The sequence below is a fragment of the Crocodylus siamensis genome, chromosome 6 (assembly GCF_052110815.1).
Source record: "Crocodylus siamensis isolate JL-2025a chromosome 6, ASM5211081v1, whole genome shotgun sequence".
Classification (NCBI taxonomy): domain Eukaryota; kingdom Metazoa; phylum Chordata; order Crocodylia; family Crocodylidae; genus Crocodylus; species Crocodylus siamensis.
In genome coordinates, this window is record NC_143400.1 from 37,420,451 (window position 1) to 37,433,225 (window position 12,775).

At 47.7% G+C, this 12,775-nt stretch overlaps 1 protein-coding gene across 4 annotated transcripts in view; it reads left to right on the forward strand.

Annotated features, from left to right (window-relative positions):
• PPP3CC (protein phosphatase 3 catalytic subunit gamma) overlaps positions 1 to 12,775 on the forward strand; it is a 47,945-nt gene that overhangs the window by 28,262 nt on the left and 6,908 nt on the right. The window contains exons 5-14 of one of the 4 annotated variants that reach the window (XM_090051616.1): positions 2,343 to 2,488; positions 3,546 to 3,685; positions 4,361 to 4,438; positions 4,534 to 4,628; positions 5,441 to 5,566; positions 6,518 to 6,595; positions 8,047 to 8,073; positions 8,991 to 9,072; positions 9,537 to 9,634; positions 12,658 to 12,687. In XM_090051616.1, the coding sequence (XP_089907742.1) occupies positions 2,343 to 2,488; positions 3,546 to 3,685; positions 4,361 to 4,438; positions 4,534 to 4,628; positions 5,441 to 5,566; positions 6,518 to 6,595; positions 8,047 to 8,073; positions 8,991 to 9,072; positions 9,537 to 9,634; positions 12,658 to 12,687 (900 nt within the window). The remainder of the gene's footprint in view (positions 1 to 2,342; positions 2,489 to 3,545; positions 3,686 to 4,360; positions 4,439 to 4,533; positions 4,629 to 5,440; positions 5,567 to 6,517; positions 6,596 to 8,046; positions 8,074 to 8,990; positions 9,073 to 9,536; positions 9,635 to 12,657; positions 12,688 to 12,775) is intronic. The other 3 variants (XM_090051618.1, XM_090051617.1, XM_090051619.1) reach the window with 3 other exon arrangements.

Consider the following 12,775-nt stretch of genomic DNA (forward strand, 5'->3'; position numbering starts at 1 on the left):
CTGTCCTCTTGTTTCCAATATCCTGGCAGGCTGCTTCAGAGTCTGTTTAACATTTTGGATGGAATCAGTCCTGTAAAAGGCTGAACACATGTTGGTGTGGCATTTCAGTCCTTCTGGGAGAAGGAACAAGTGCAGATAAAAGGCACACAAATGCATCTTCTCTGCTGCTGCATCTTGCTGACAAGTCAGTTGCATGCAAAGCCCCCCTCAGCACCCCCCTTCCCCCCCCCCAGCTTTCCAACCCAGCACCCTGTAATTACTGCCAAATGACTTTCAGTTCCAGATTGTGCAGCTGGGATTGGTGATTACAGTTGGAAGCAAATAAGGGACAATTTTGTTGGCGTTTTGCAGTGGGTGAATGGTTACTTTTAGGGTAGTTTTTTATTCAAGTATTTACAATTTTTTTAAAACTCCATGAAACAAGCGCAGGTTAAGGGTCGGGGACGACAGCCGTGGAGACAGAAATCCTCTCTCCAAACAGCAGGCAGAGGCTAGAGAACAGCAGAATTGAGTAACTCTGCTAGACTGCCTCTACGCTGGTCTGATGGAAGTGCCTCTGGAAGAGATGCACAGTTCAGAGTTATAGGGCCTTTTTATTCTGAGTGGGTCAGTGTCAGTGGGTGTTGTGACAGGGCTTGTCTGCTCAGGCCCTAGTGATCTGTGGTGAGTCTGAACCAGTGAGTCGGAGTATAAGGTCCTGTATGCTGTTCTCGCTAGCCCCTTTGGGACAAAACCAGCAGTCTTTCCTGCCAAAGGGCAGGGGGGCTGGACCTGATAATCTGTAAGGTCCCTTCCAACCCCTAACAACTATGAAACCACACTCTCTCTTACTGTACGTAAGCATTTGAGTACCAGAGTGCACAGAAATGTGTGCGGACAGGAAAAACTCCATAACCTCACTTCCCTTTGATTGTGAAAATGAAATTAACCTGTAACATAAGACTTCTTTTCTGAGATATGGTTTGGTAGCACGTCACCCTCTGCCCAGGTGCTGCCAACGTGAGAGAATGGGTTGTAAAGATGTGGTGATCTTTCTCTTACTGAGCAGCCTGGGATCTTATGTGTCAGTAGCACATGTAGGGAATGTTTCTGAACACATCTGGAAGCTTGCTGTGAAAGCTAAGTGTTTCCTTTTAGGAAACCTGCAATACTTCTGTTTGATTCCCTGGAAACCACCCCTCCTCCCCTCGCTGGCTGTTAAAACAAGCAGCAGAAGAAATTCAGTTGCAGAGCATTACTGGCTAAAGCAAAAAAAAGTCTTTTGCCTGCAGCTGCTTAGAGCAGCTCCAGGTGTGATATTCATGAACAACTGCAGACTATTGAACCCCTAGAAAGTGTTTTAATGTGGAGATCCTGGGATATGTTTTTTCAGCCGTGTAGCCCAGCACAGCTTGGTACATGAGAGAGAACTTGCTCTCCGTGGTGTACCCTGGCTGAAGGAGCAGAAGCGCTTTGGTTGCCGCTCAGTCTGGTAAGGAGCCCTTGAAATACTGCTGACAGGTTGCAGGGAGTTGTGCTGAAGGCTTATTAGCGGCCATGATCATCCCCAAGAATCCATAACAAACCCATTCCTCTGTCTGATGATGTCACTGCTGTCAATCATTGCTTCCTTGACATTAGGAAGAGGCTTTATACTGAGAGCTTGCCCAGTTTGTGGGCATTACTGGTCCTGTGGTGTTCCTTTTAAGACTCGTGTTAACCCTTGGCATTTTGGTCCTATTCAAACTCCTTCAGCTTCCCTGGATCTTCCTTGAAGCACTTCTTTCGAGCTGAAGCTGCCATTCCTGTCTTGAACTGCTATGTGTTGCTATGTTGTTTTCCCAAGTGAAACAGCTGCTGCTTTTCCCTGTGTATAACCTGTTTAGCAGCTGAAGTTTGTAAGGCTCTTTGAGATGAAAGGTACAATGCGAGTGCAAGATATTGACTTAATGTTTGTATTGGGAATCCAAGGTCTTTTTAATGCACTGGCAGGTACTTGGGACCATCTGCCATTAAGTTCTTGGCATGGACCTGCTAAGAAAGATGGATATCTGAGCGTGAGAGAAGAAGACTAAAGTACAGTGTGAAGCCTTTCCCCCATCAGCTTCAGTAAGCGTTTTCTAAGGCAATCTCACTAATGCACAGGAGCAAATTTGAGCTTAAACTGTGATAGGTGTAACCTATTTCTGCTTCCCCTTGGAACTGGTCTATCAGTGATCCGAGAAATCAGAACTTCAGTTGCCAGTGGCCATAGTCTGCATGTTAAAATGCATGAAAAGCCTGGAAAATTACTGGAGTATCTAGTTCACCCTGATCTGCTCATGTTGTGTAGGTGATAAGCCTTCTTCTTTCTCTTCCACTAGGTCGAATCAAGTATTCAGAGCGAGTGTATGATGCATGTATGGATACATTTGACTGTCTTCCTCTCGCTGCCCTCCTAAATCAGCAATTCCTGTGTGTCCATGGAGGACTGTCTCCAGAAATCACATGTCTAGATGACATTAGGAAAGTAAGTAACCTCCCTGGTCCTTGACATTTGTCTGGGCTTTGATTTACTTGCATCTTAGGGTAAGCGGCTGGAACACAGCTCTCACTTGTCCTGGGGTATAGGATGGAGTACTCTCCCTGGGATAAGAGGTTTGAATCCCGGTTCAGCCTTTGCTTCTTCCAAGGCAAATAAATTGTGTTCCAGACATTTAGCTGGTTTGGGGCCTGAAAAGCCAAAGCCTCGTCTGTGTTGCATATGGCATGGACATGACAGGTTCCATATTATGGAGTGTGGTGCATGTCAACGAGCTGCCTCTGCTTTTTGAAGATTGATATGGAGTTTGACATACTTTGTTTTAAAAAAAACACCAGCACTCTAAATACTGTTCCACTTCAGCTGCTATTTCTGTTACACTGCAAAGTATGGGGGAGACAGCATCAGGGTCTTCCATTCTGCAGCACAGCTAAATCTGTGCATTGTGTTCTTTTTTCCTTGTCTGGTTGGTTGCAAGTGCCTGACAGAGCTTGGAGACTCACCATTGAGTCTCCAGATGGTAAAGTACCCTGCTTATTGAAAGGTTTCTGGCCACCGCAATTTTGTTCCAGCTCTTTTCTCTAAATTGCTACCTGGTAGCTTGTTGTTGGTGTGGACCACATTTTTTAGTATCTAGTGTGGTTTTCACTGTACAGAATTGTTTTTTTGGCACTAGCTGACAGCATCGTCTGGGCTAAGGAGGTTACATTTCACTACATGTGGAAATGACTTAAGGAGGCTTAAGGTTAGGATCCCTGGGTTCTGTGTGCTTGGAGGAAGAAGGAACAGCAGGTGGTACAGAAAGCCAGTTAATTAGTGTCTGCATGGTGGACATTTGGCTACCATCCACAGACCTCACTGCCCAGAAAACAGGAAAAAGGAAAGGAAATGCCAGTCAGACTAATCTTTCAAGGCTCAGGATGGAAAGGAGCTCTTGCTTTCACTTGTTTAAACTAGCTCATCTCCAGAGCTTAAGGGCACATACCTATGTGTTACTAAGCCATCTCACCCACACAGTTGTCTCCATTGTATGTGTGCCTTTCAGTTAGACCGGTTTAAGGAGCCTCCAGCATTTGGTCCAATGTGTGACCTGCTTTGGTCCGATCCATCGGAGGATTATGGCAACGAGAAGACGCTGGAGCATTTCACCCACAACACTGTTCGAGGCTGCTCCTATTTCTACAGGTAGGCAGTGTTGCTTGAAGGAACCAAGGCTTCTGCCCTGCCTTGCACTGAGGTAACATTTAAAAGGGAATTGGGAAGTGGAGTGAAACCCATGATTTGCTGCATAAAATGTCTCCAGTTCCAAGGCACTCGGCAGATCTGCATTAACTGTATGTCACCTCCCCCCCCCAACACACACCACACAACCAAGAAAATTCAGTCTGTGATACTTGGCTCCCTGAAGCACTCTCATTTTGCACCACTGCATGACACCTAAGACCTTAGGGCTGCAGAGTCTTCTAGTACCCCTGAGGGCCCCTTCTGAGACACTGTCCAGCACCAGAGTATTACAACTGTTAGAAGGAAGGGAATCCTTTTAAAGGGGGTCTGTTCTGTCTGACTCCTTGCAGCTTGATAGGTTGCTTGGGATTTAGCCCAGAAATCTGGGACAATTTCCATTTCTACTCTGCTTTGCAATTGTGTTTTGTACTGTTTTAAACTATGTTCCTGAAGCATTTGGGACTGTATTTCGCCTGGGAGATGCGGTTCACCTTTGAAGTTGGTGGAAACTGCAAGCGGGTGGTACCTCTGAAAAGGAGCCCATTAAGACTGTTTTTTTTTCTCATTCCTCCTGCCTACCAGGAGAGGTTTATTGTCTTTGCTGAATGCTAATCTGGTGAAAACTCTCCTTTGCAGTTACCCCGCTGTTTGTGAATTTTTGCAGAACAATAGTTTGTTATCTGTAATCCGAGCTCATGAAGCCCAGGATGCCGGGTAAGTGCCGAGTACTGTCACTGCTGTACAGAGTATTTCTGTTGTCCCTTTGCACCCACAGGACTCACGTGCTAACATTCTGACCTCCTTTCTAGGTACCGAATGTACAGGAAGAGCCAGACAACAGGCTTTCCATCGCTAATCACAATCTTCTCTGCACCAAATTACCTAGATGTCTATAACAACAAAGGTAAGACTGGCTAGATGGAGTCTTTGCAGTTGGATGCCAGAGCTTTTTTTAACTCGTAGGAAACCCCTCTCCAAGTTCTTCCTCTTCCCTCAATCGCAGGGATCCCACGGCACACTCCATCATTCTCCTCATCTGAATGAAATCTCTCCCTAGGTCTGCATACACCTTGTGTGCTGCAAGATATTGTGCTGGAAATTAGCTGCATTATACTGGCACTGTACTGCTTATCTTCTTCCCTTGGCTATTGTGACCTGAGCCCTGCTGATAAGCCTCTGCCTCTAAGATTGGCCTCCTGCAAGAGGCAAGTGGATGTTTGGGAACTGAGAACAAGCAGAGGAGGTGGGCCTGCTCAAAATTGGCTCTTCAGTATCTCTGAAATGGCCCGGGTGCTCTCGTGCTCCGTGGGCCTGATACCATCCTAAAAAAACATTTTGTTTGACTGTGATTGGGATAAGTTGAGTGTCTACAGGTTGAAGAGAAAAGAGCTTCAGTAAAGTGCTGAATAGGCTAAAGCTAGGGAATAGCAAATGGCTGCTGACTCCCAACTTGAAAGCATAATAGGGGTAGGGGTAATATCTTGGTTACCACACAGGAAAGAAGCTATAGACTTAGCAGCCTTAGCTGTGAATGGCACATTTGGTCTGACCAGAGCAGACACATTAGTATAGCATTATTTTTCTTTTTTGGATGATGGTATTGAATGAAAATGGTAGCTCTGTTCACACTGACAGTAGACTGCCACGGCAGTGTTGGTGAGAAGGACTTAGAGTCTCGGCATGTACACATTCTCTCCTTCCTTCCTTCCTTCCTAGCTGCTGTGCTGAAATATGAAAACAATGTCATGAACATCAGGCAGTTCAACTGTTCTCCACATCCCTATTGGCTTCCAAACTTCATGGATGTCTTCACATGGTCTTTGCCTTTCGTAGGGGAAAAGGGTAAGAGAAATCACTGGTCGGCAGCCAGAACAGTGCCTGATGGTAATTCTTTGCATGTTGGAAGTCCTCCTTGGCCTAGTAAGTGTCTGTAAATATCATATCAAATAATACCTAAGAGGCCTTCAATGTGTGGTTTGGCTCAGTACCATAAAACAGCACTGACAGGCAGTTAAGGCTCATGGTGACCTCCTACACTCGCATGGACTTTGGTGGATCAAGTTCTTGTGACTTCAGCTATCCACTTGAAAAAACATCTGCTTTTTGCATACCATGAGATGCAGTAAACCTACTCCTGGCTTCACAGTTTTGTGCTGCCACCAAAATGCTGCTTGGGCAGCACTGCCTGTTTCCAGGTCTGTGTCTACATCTTCCCTGATGCTGGCAAAAAAAGAGGAAGTTGGGTATCAGCGGGGTTGGTTGCCTATCAGTGTGGGAAAATGAGGTTTATTGCAGCATTAATAAGGTGGGGCTAATTAACAGTTTGTTCAGAATCTGCTTCTTAGCCCAGGAGCTCTGATTTCTTCCCAGGAGTGTCAGATTCTAATTCAGTGCTGTATTGTTTGGGAATAACTTAGTGATCTCAAGTGTTTAGGCTCTGTGGAATGAAATCCCATCCAAGCAGACGTTCTGAGACATACTGCCTATCGTGTGGCATTTAGGAAGGGGAGCCCAGTTGGTTATACATGAGCATTGACAGCCCAGCTCCCCTCGTCATGTGCTCAGCATTGTGTTCTCTGCTTGGACTGTGTATACCTGAGCAGCAGCGAGGTCCAGGTATTGAGCCTGAAATGTGTTTTGAGATCCTTTGCAGTCAAAGAGACTAGTATATGTACCTCTATCAAGTGCCCTTGAGATCATATGTGCAGTCCAGCTTGCCCTCCTGAGTACTTCACCTGCCAAGTGTGAGCACCAGGCTTTTCTAATCATCCTGTTTCTCACTACTTCTTGCAGTCACAGAGATGCTCGTTAACATCCTCAACATATGCTCCGATGACGAGTTGATTTCAGATGGTGACGAAACATTGGAAGGTAACAAACTTGAAATGGAGATGTGATGGCAGGGGTGTGAAGGGTGTGGCAAGTGAGATGGAGAATTATTAGCATTCAGTTTATACCTCTTTTCCAGTAAGCTTTTTTAGTTAACCCTTTTGTAGTTAAAGTGCGTAAGAAATGTTGTCTCCTCACAAGTGCAAGGAGTATTATTCATTTGCAGCCATGTGCTCTCCCTGGCCATTTTGGAGAAAGGTTTCCTGCTGTTACCAAGGTGTGGGATTACTCCTCACTTGTCCCTCTGAACTTGAACATTGCTGTTAGAGGTATGCGAAGAGGGCCCTATTTGAGTAGGGTTCAGATTCAACCTGAATCAGGAACAGTGCTTTGATTTGTTGATTCAGATCACTGTCTCTGCTTCGATTTGGCTGAATCCGAATCTGAAGATTCGATGCTGATTTGGACATAGACACAGCTTTAAAAGTTTTTTCTACATACCTTGCGGTAGTAGGCGTGGCTCGTGATCGCTGCGATGCTGGGGTGCGTGGAGCATCCCACAGGGGTGCGGGCGGGGCCCTCCACATGCTCGGCAGCAAACCCGGAAGTGGACCTGATGTACTTCTGGGTCTGCCGAGGAGTGTGCTGGGGACCCCCCATGCACCTCCCCAGCTCAGCAACCAGCTGCAGGGGGACCCCGGGTGTCCCCCCCCAGACCCAGGAGACACCAGTCACTGAGCTGAGGGGGTGGCCCCAGCACGCTCCCCGGCGGCCCCAGAAGCGGACCAGAAGTGCTTCTGGTCCACTTCCGGGTCTGCTGCCGAGCATGCTGGGGAGCCCTCCACGCTTCTGTGGGACACTCCATGCGCCCCAGCGTCTCAGCACTAGTGAGCCCCTGCTACCTAGACATATGTAGAAAAAAGCATATAAAGCTGTCTCTATGCCCAGATTGATTCGGAGGGCTCTGATTCAGTTCAGAGAGATTAAAGGGTCCTCTGATTCAATTTGGATTTGGAGATTCAGCCACCAAATCAAACCGAATCTCCACTGAATCAAATCAGGGACCGAAGCTTCACACAGCCCTAGTTACTGTGCAGTTTGCTGGTGCAGCTCTGTGTTAAGGCTAAACTTCAGTGCTCAGGCACTGGATCAGTCGGTCCTGCCTTTTCACACCCTCTCCGGAGAGAACACCTCATTTTTTGTCCTTGCTGATAAGTGATGTGTGAAAGAGGCAAGTTGATTACCACATAAATGATGATAAATACATAGGTGTCGACCCGCAGAGTCGGGCAACCCCAGTGCGGGAATAAAAGGTAGAACATGATTGCAATGTAACAAGGTACTGCTTCTGTCTGCAGGTTGAGACTTTAACCCGCTTCTACCATTGCATTTCGTTTTTGATTTTTTTTTTTTCTTCCTCCCATGAAAATTAAATTTGTTTCTTCTATCTCTATCTTCATCTTCTTGTTTCTTGGTGTCTCCTCTCCCTGAAGATCACTACATTTCAAGCTATCAGAAAGGTACCCAGCTAGAATTTGCTACCAGCTTAATTTTCACTGCCTGTGCCACCAGACTCCTTGGAGTGGATTTGAATAGCTGACTAGTTGGGCAGTCTCTCCATCCCCCTTTCAGTTTTAACATGAGCGCCGTGTGTTTTTATTTTAACCCTTCTGCATTTCTGCAGGAACGTGAGAGATGGGGTCACGTTTCTATCTGACTTCTGAATGCAGCCACCTAGTGCATGGCTGAACCATTGGTGCATGTTAGATTCCCAGTTTGGCTTGTACTAGTCCACTGTATAGTCGGAAGAATCTCAGCCGAGAGGAGATGTATCTGTTCCCTCTTATTTCACCTCCCATTCCCTTCCATGCTTTTCTTCCAGTGTTTGGTCTGTGTAGTAGAAGGGGAGTTCCCTGACCCCACTCTCTTCATGTGTGCGTGTGTGAGGATCCAAGCAGAGTTGCAAGGCAATAGCCAGCCATGCATTGTGTGTTGATGCCAGAGCTGATGCTTGGGTGACCACTTTCCCTTTTGCAAGCACAGCCTGGCATTCCAAGGTGTTCATCAGCAGTCAGATTTGTCACAGTTCTGCCTTGCCAAACTGTGTCTTCATGGCTGAGTCATTTGTGTTGCATTTCATATAGTGTGATTAAGTCTGTTGAGTAAAAAGTTTTTGCTTGAAGCAGCAGACCATCTGAGCCATTTCTTCTGGTGGTTCTACTTCCCTGTGCCTTTATTCTGTGCGTCATCTTGTTAGTGTTCCTCTCCTTGCTGCCATTCTGACCATCCCCCTTCCATCACGGTTTTCCAGAGTGTAGCTGTGAATTTGTAAATCATGATTTTTCTTTCCTAGAGCCAAACAGATGCTTCATGCTGACATTACCTGTGGCTTTGAAAGTGGCACAGGGTCTCTTAAACATGCTTTTCTCTCCCTAAGGAGGCACAACAGTTCGTAAGGAGATCATCAGAAATAAGATCAGAGCCATTGGAAAGATGGCACGTGTCTTCTCAGTTCTTCGGTAAGAACATGGGAGGGTTTGGAGTTTGGGCAGTGGGGGTGTCTCTCTGTCAAAGCTTGACAGGTGAGCAAGGCCTGCAGGCAGGCAGGGAGGAATCTAATTGTACACTCCTGCAGAACTCTCTTGGCCGAGGAGGGCTGGGTGGCAATGGTTGGAGAAAGCAGGTTCGAGTCTTCTGGTGCTGCAGTGCAAGTCATCTGCATTCTGTTTGTGACGGGACTAACCAAACCTCTGTCCCAGCAGCAAAGTTAATGATCAGGTCGTCTTAGATTTCAGCTTGGGGATCCCTCCCATGACTCTACAAAGCCCATGCGCAGGGAGGGCAGGGGAAGCCCTCCCTTATGGCAAGCCTGCCCCCTCTGCTGGATGAGTAGTTCTGAATTAACATGCCTCTGTCAGTTCCCATTTTGCCTAGATGCTAACTTGTCCACACTAACCTGTCCTTCTGCTTCCTTTTTTTTCAGAGAGGAGAGTGAGAGCGTGCTGACTCTCAAAGGCCTGACTCCCACAGGTACGCTTCCCCTGGGAGTCCTCTCAGGTGGGAAGCAGACTTTACAGACAGGTGAGTACAGGAGAAGTAACCACTCGGTAAGGCCCGTGCGTGTCCCGTATTGAATGCTTATGTTGGTGCTGTTCAGCCCATGGACAGTTGCTGACACTTGGTTGAAGGCCTCAAAAGCCACAGTCCTACTTCACTCTGTTCCTTGGTATTTGGCATTCTGCTAAGACAGAGTAACTGATCCCACAGTTCTTCTGCTGGATCGGCATAGGAACTGGGGGAAGGGTGCTGGGGAAGACCAGAGCGTTGTGTGCAGTAACAGGAGGGAAGGGTTAAGAACCCCTAGCCTAAATGGGTACAATGCAGGAGAGTTTTCTAAGGTACGGAGTCAACCCAAGAGTTGAGAATGAACAGCACCAGGCTTCGAGCATGCCTATTGCTCTATTATCTGTTTTTATAACCCTTTTTGAGATGTCCTTCCTTCTAACACCACCTCCTAGGCGTCTCTGCTTCAGCTACTCTACTGCTCCTGTGTATCAGCGTGTGCACATACAGTGAGAAATGTCTGCCTCCTAGTTAGGCTTTTTCATCTTGCTAAATCCCTCGCTATTCTTTCAGTTTAAATAAGGCGTCATTCAGACCATTCACAGGCCCCGCGACTCTATGCAGTTGGGTTTGACTGTCCTTCCTGTGTGCACGTGCTTATTCTTTTCTCTGCTCGCTACCTGGACTGCCCATCAGTTGGTCTCAAGCCTTATTTTAACACCTCAGAGCAAGCCTGATCAGACCTCACTGTAGGCCAAGTGTTTCAGACCCAGGGGGAAGTGAGATTGGCTGGTGGTCAGGGAATGTGTTATCATAGTAACATGTGCCCCCAGAGGGAATCGTGTAATCTAGTGTTTTAATCCTTTCCTGCTGCCAGCCCTCAAGCACTGGCTTATAACCGGCCTGCTTCCCTCACTGTAAGCACTAGATAATTTCCTTGATGGCTGGGAACGAGGGTTGTTTTACAACTGTCTCTCCTTGATTAAGGATTTCACGTGTGTGAGACGGGAGGAAATTGCTGTGGGATCCTATTGGGGAGAAGGAGTTGGCATCTTTGGAGTCTTGTAGGTTTCTTTGTCTGGGAAAGAGCATGTGCTTAATTTACATGCTGGCCAGTTGTCTGGTCAGAGGGCAGTGTTCTGACTCAGGTTGAACCTGCCCTGATGAAGGTGGGAAACAAAAGGTTGAAGCAGTCTTAGTCCCTGAATGTGGTTCTTGGAGCCATGCTTTAATAGGTACTGCTTGCTAGAGGTGTGAACATGCCTGCAGCAGTCATATGCCTGCTGCTTGGAGGTCGTTCCTCAACCCAGAACTCCACTTCCTCCACCGGTTGCAATACAGACATGTTCCCGGGTTTCCAGAGACCCTCCCTCTAAGTTGACATGAAGGATCTGAGCTTCATGTGGCTTTGTCATGCACATGATGGCTTGCTTGTAGTCAAATAGGCCAGACCACATCATTCTTCCCTGCCACTCCTCCCTCCTTCCATCCTTCTTCAGGCTCTGCAGACTCCCCATCCTCCGCATGAAGTCCAAGCTTCTCACCTTCACAGCAGTCTGTAAAGTCCTTTCATCTTCCTTTCCTCTGCTCCATCCTGCTTCTGATGCCTTTCCCATCCTTCTGTCTCCGGTCATGCCCTCCCTGTGTCTTGCCCACTCCCACCATCATGCTTACTTCCATGCCACCTTGTACGCCTGGATCAGCCTCCTAATTAATGTAAACCAAATATCTTCCTTCCAAACCACATGGGAAGCCCATCTGCCCAGGACTGCATTTGCTGTGCAGCCACCTCACCTCCACTTGCATGTGTGTTCTGGGGCGGGTTGGGTCAGCCTGTGCCATCAAATCTTCAGGCCTCAGGAAGGAAGGTCTTGGGTTTGCTCCTCTTCTCTCTGTCTCTGTCATGGAGCCTCAGACAGATGTTTAATAACAGGAATGTGGGAGGAGGCAACTCCAGAAACTCAGCCTAGAGCCAGGGTTAAGGCACAACCCTCCTTCCTCTTCCCCTTCTTGAGCTAAAAGCCTTTGTGCAGCACCCAAAGGATTACCATCGTCCAGGTGTTGGGAAGGCTGCTCTGGGTGCCCAGCTGACATCCTCAGGTGGGGACAGCTAGCAGCAGCATGTTGACAGCCACCGGTTTGGTTTGGTTTGGGATGGGATTTGGGGGGGGGTGTTGTTGCTTAGCAACCCTTTATAGTGGGAGGAGTGGAAGCCAAGCAGGTTGGAAATATCAGGCTGTGTGTCGCTATAATGCGAGCCATTAGGCACTGAACAGCCTGGTACTGTGCTGCTCAGCACTCCACCCCCGGAAAAGGAGCAGCCCCTTTTGTTTACCATTGCTTTCAAATGTCAAGCTGTCACTCAAGGTCAGCCTCGTGTTCAGACGACAGGGGCACTTGGCCTTAGGCTGTTGCATGTGCTGCAGCCCCCATAAGGCAGTTGGTGCCCTGGGATGGTTCTTCCCAAAGTAGCCTAACAGATTGCCAAGAACGGCTGTACCAGGTCAGAGTGAAGGTCCACAGAGCACAGCATCCTGGTTCTGAGAGCCGCAGTTTGCAGATGCTTTGAAGGAAGAGTGTAAGGGACAGGGCACAAGCAGAGTGATCCTTCTCAGTCACCCATTTAAGGCATCTGAAGGCCATGCAGCTGAAGCCAAGGGGAGGAGTCCATTCAACTTGGACTTGGTAGGCCAATGAAGACATGGCACCTTTCCATCCTGGAAGCACCAGTGCCACAGTTGTCATGGCACTGAAAGACCTCTTTGTCTTTTTGTCTACTTGGTTTGCTTTCCACTGCACTGAGCTCACGAGTTGAACAGAGGCAGTGAGCTTTGCGTCAGTAGGTATGAGCCTGATGCTCAGCTGAACCAATTCTGTCCCTGCATCCTGCTGCCCTCTCTCTGCCCACTGATCTCCGTGATCTTCCCTGTTGGGGCCGGGAGGGTTGTGGGGCTCTTTGACAGCAGCCGTGATGTCAGTTCACTCACTCTCACTCTTTTCTGTCTTCATTTTTGCATGCCACTGTTCCTTCTGTATTACAGCCACAGTAGAAGCGGTAGAGGCACGGGAAGGTATGGCTAGAAACCTGTGAGAGACTTGGTCATTTGTGTGTCTGTTAGTTTTAAAGAGCTTTCTCAGCAGTGAACAGTGGAAGCTTTT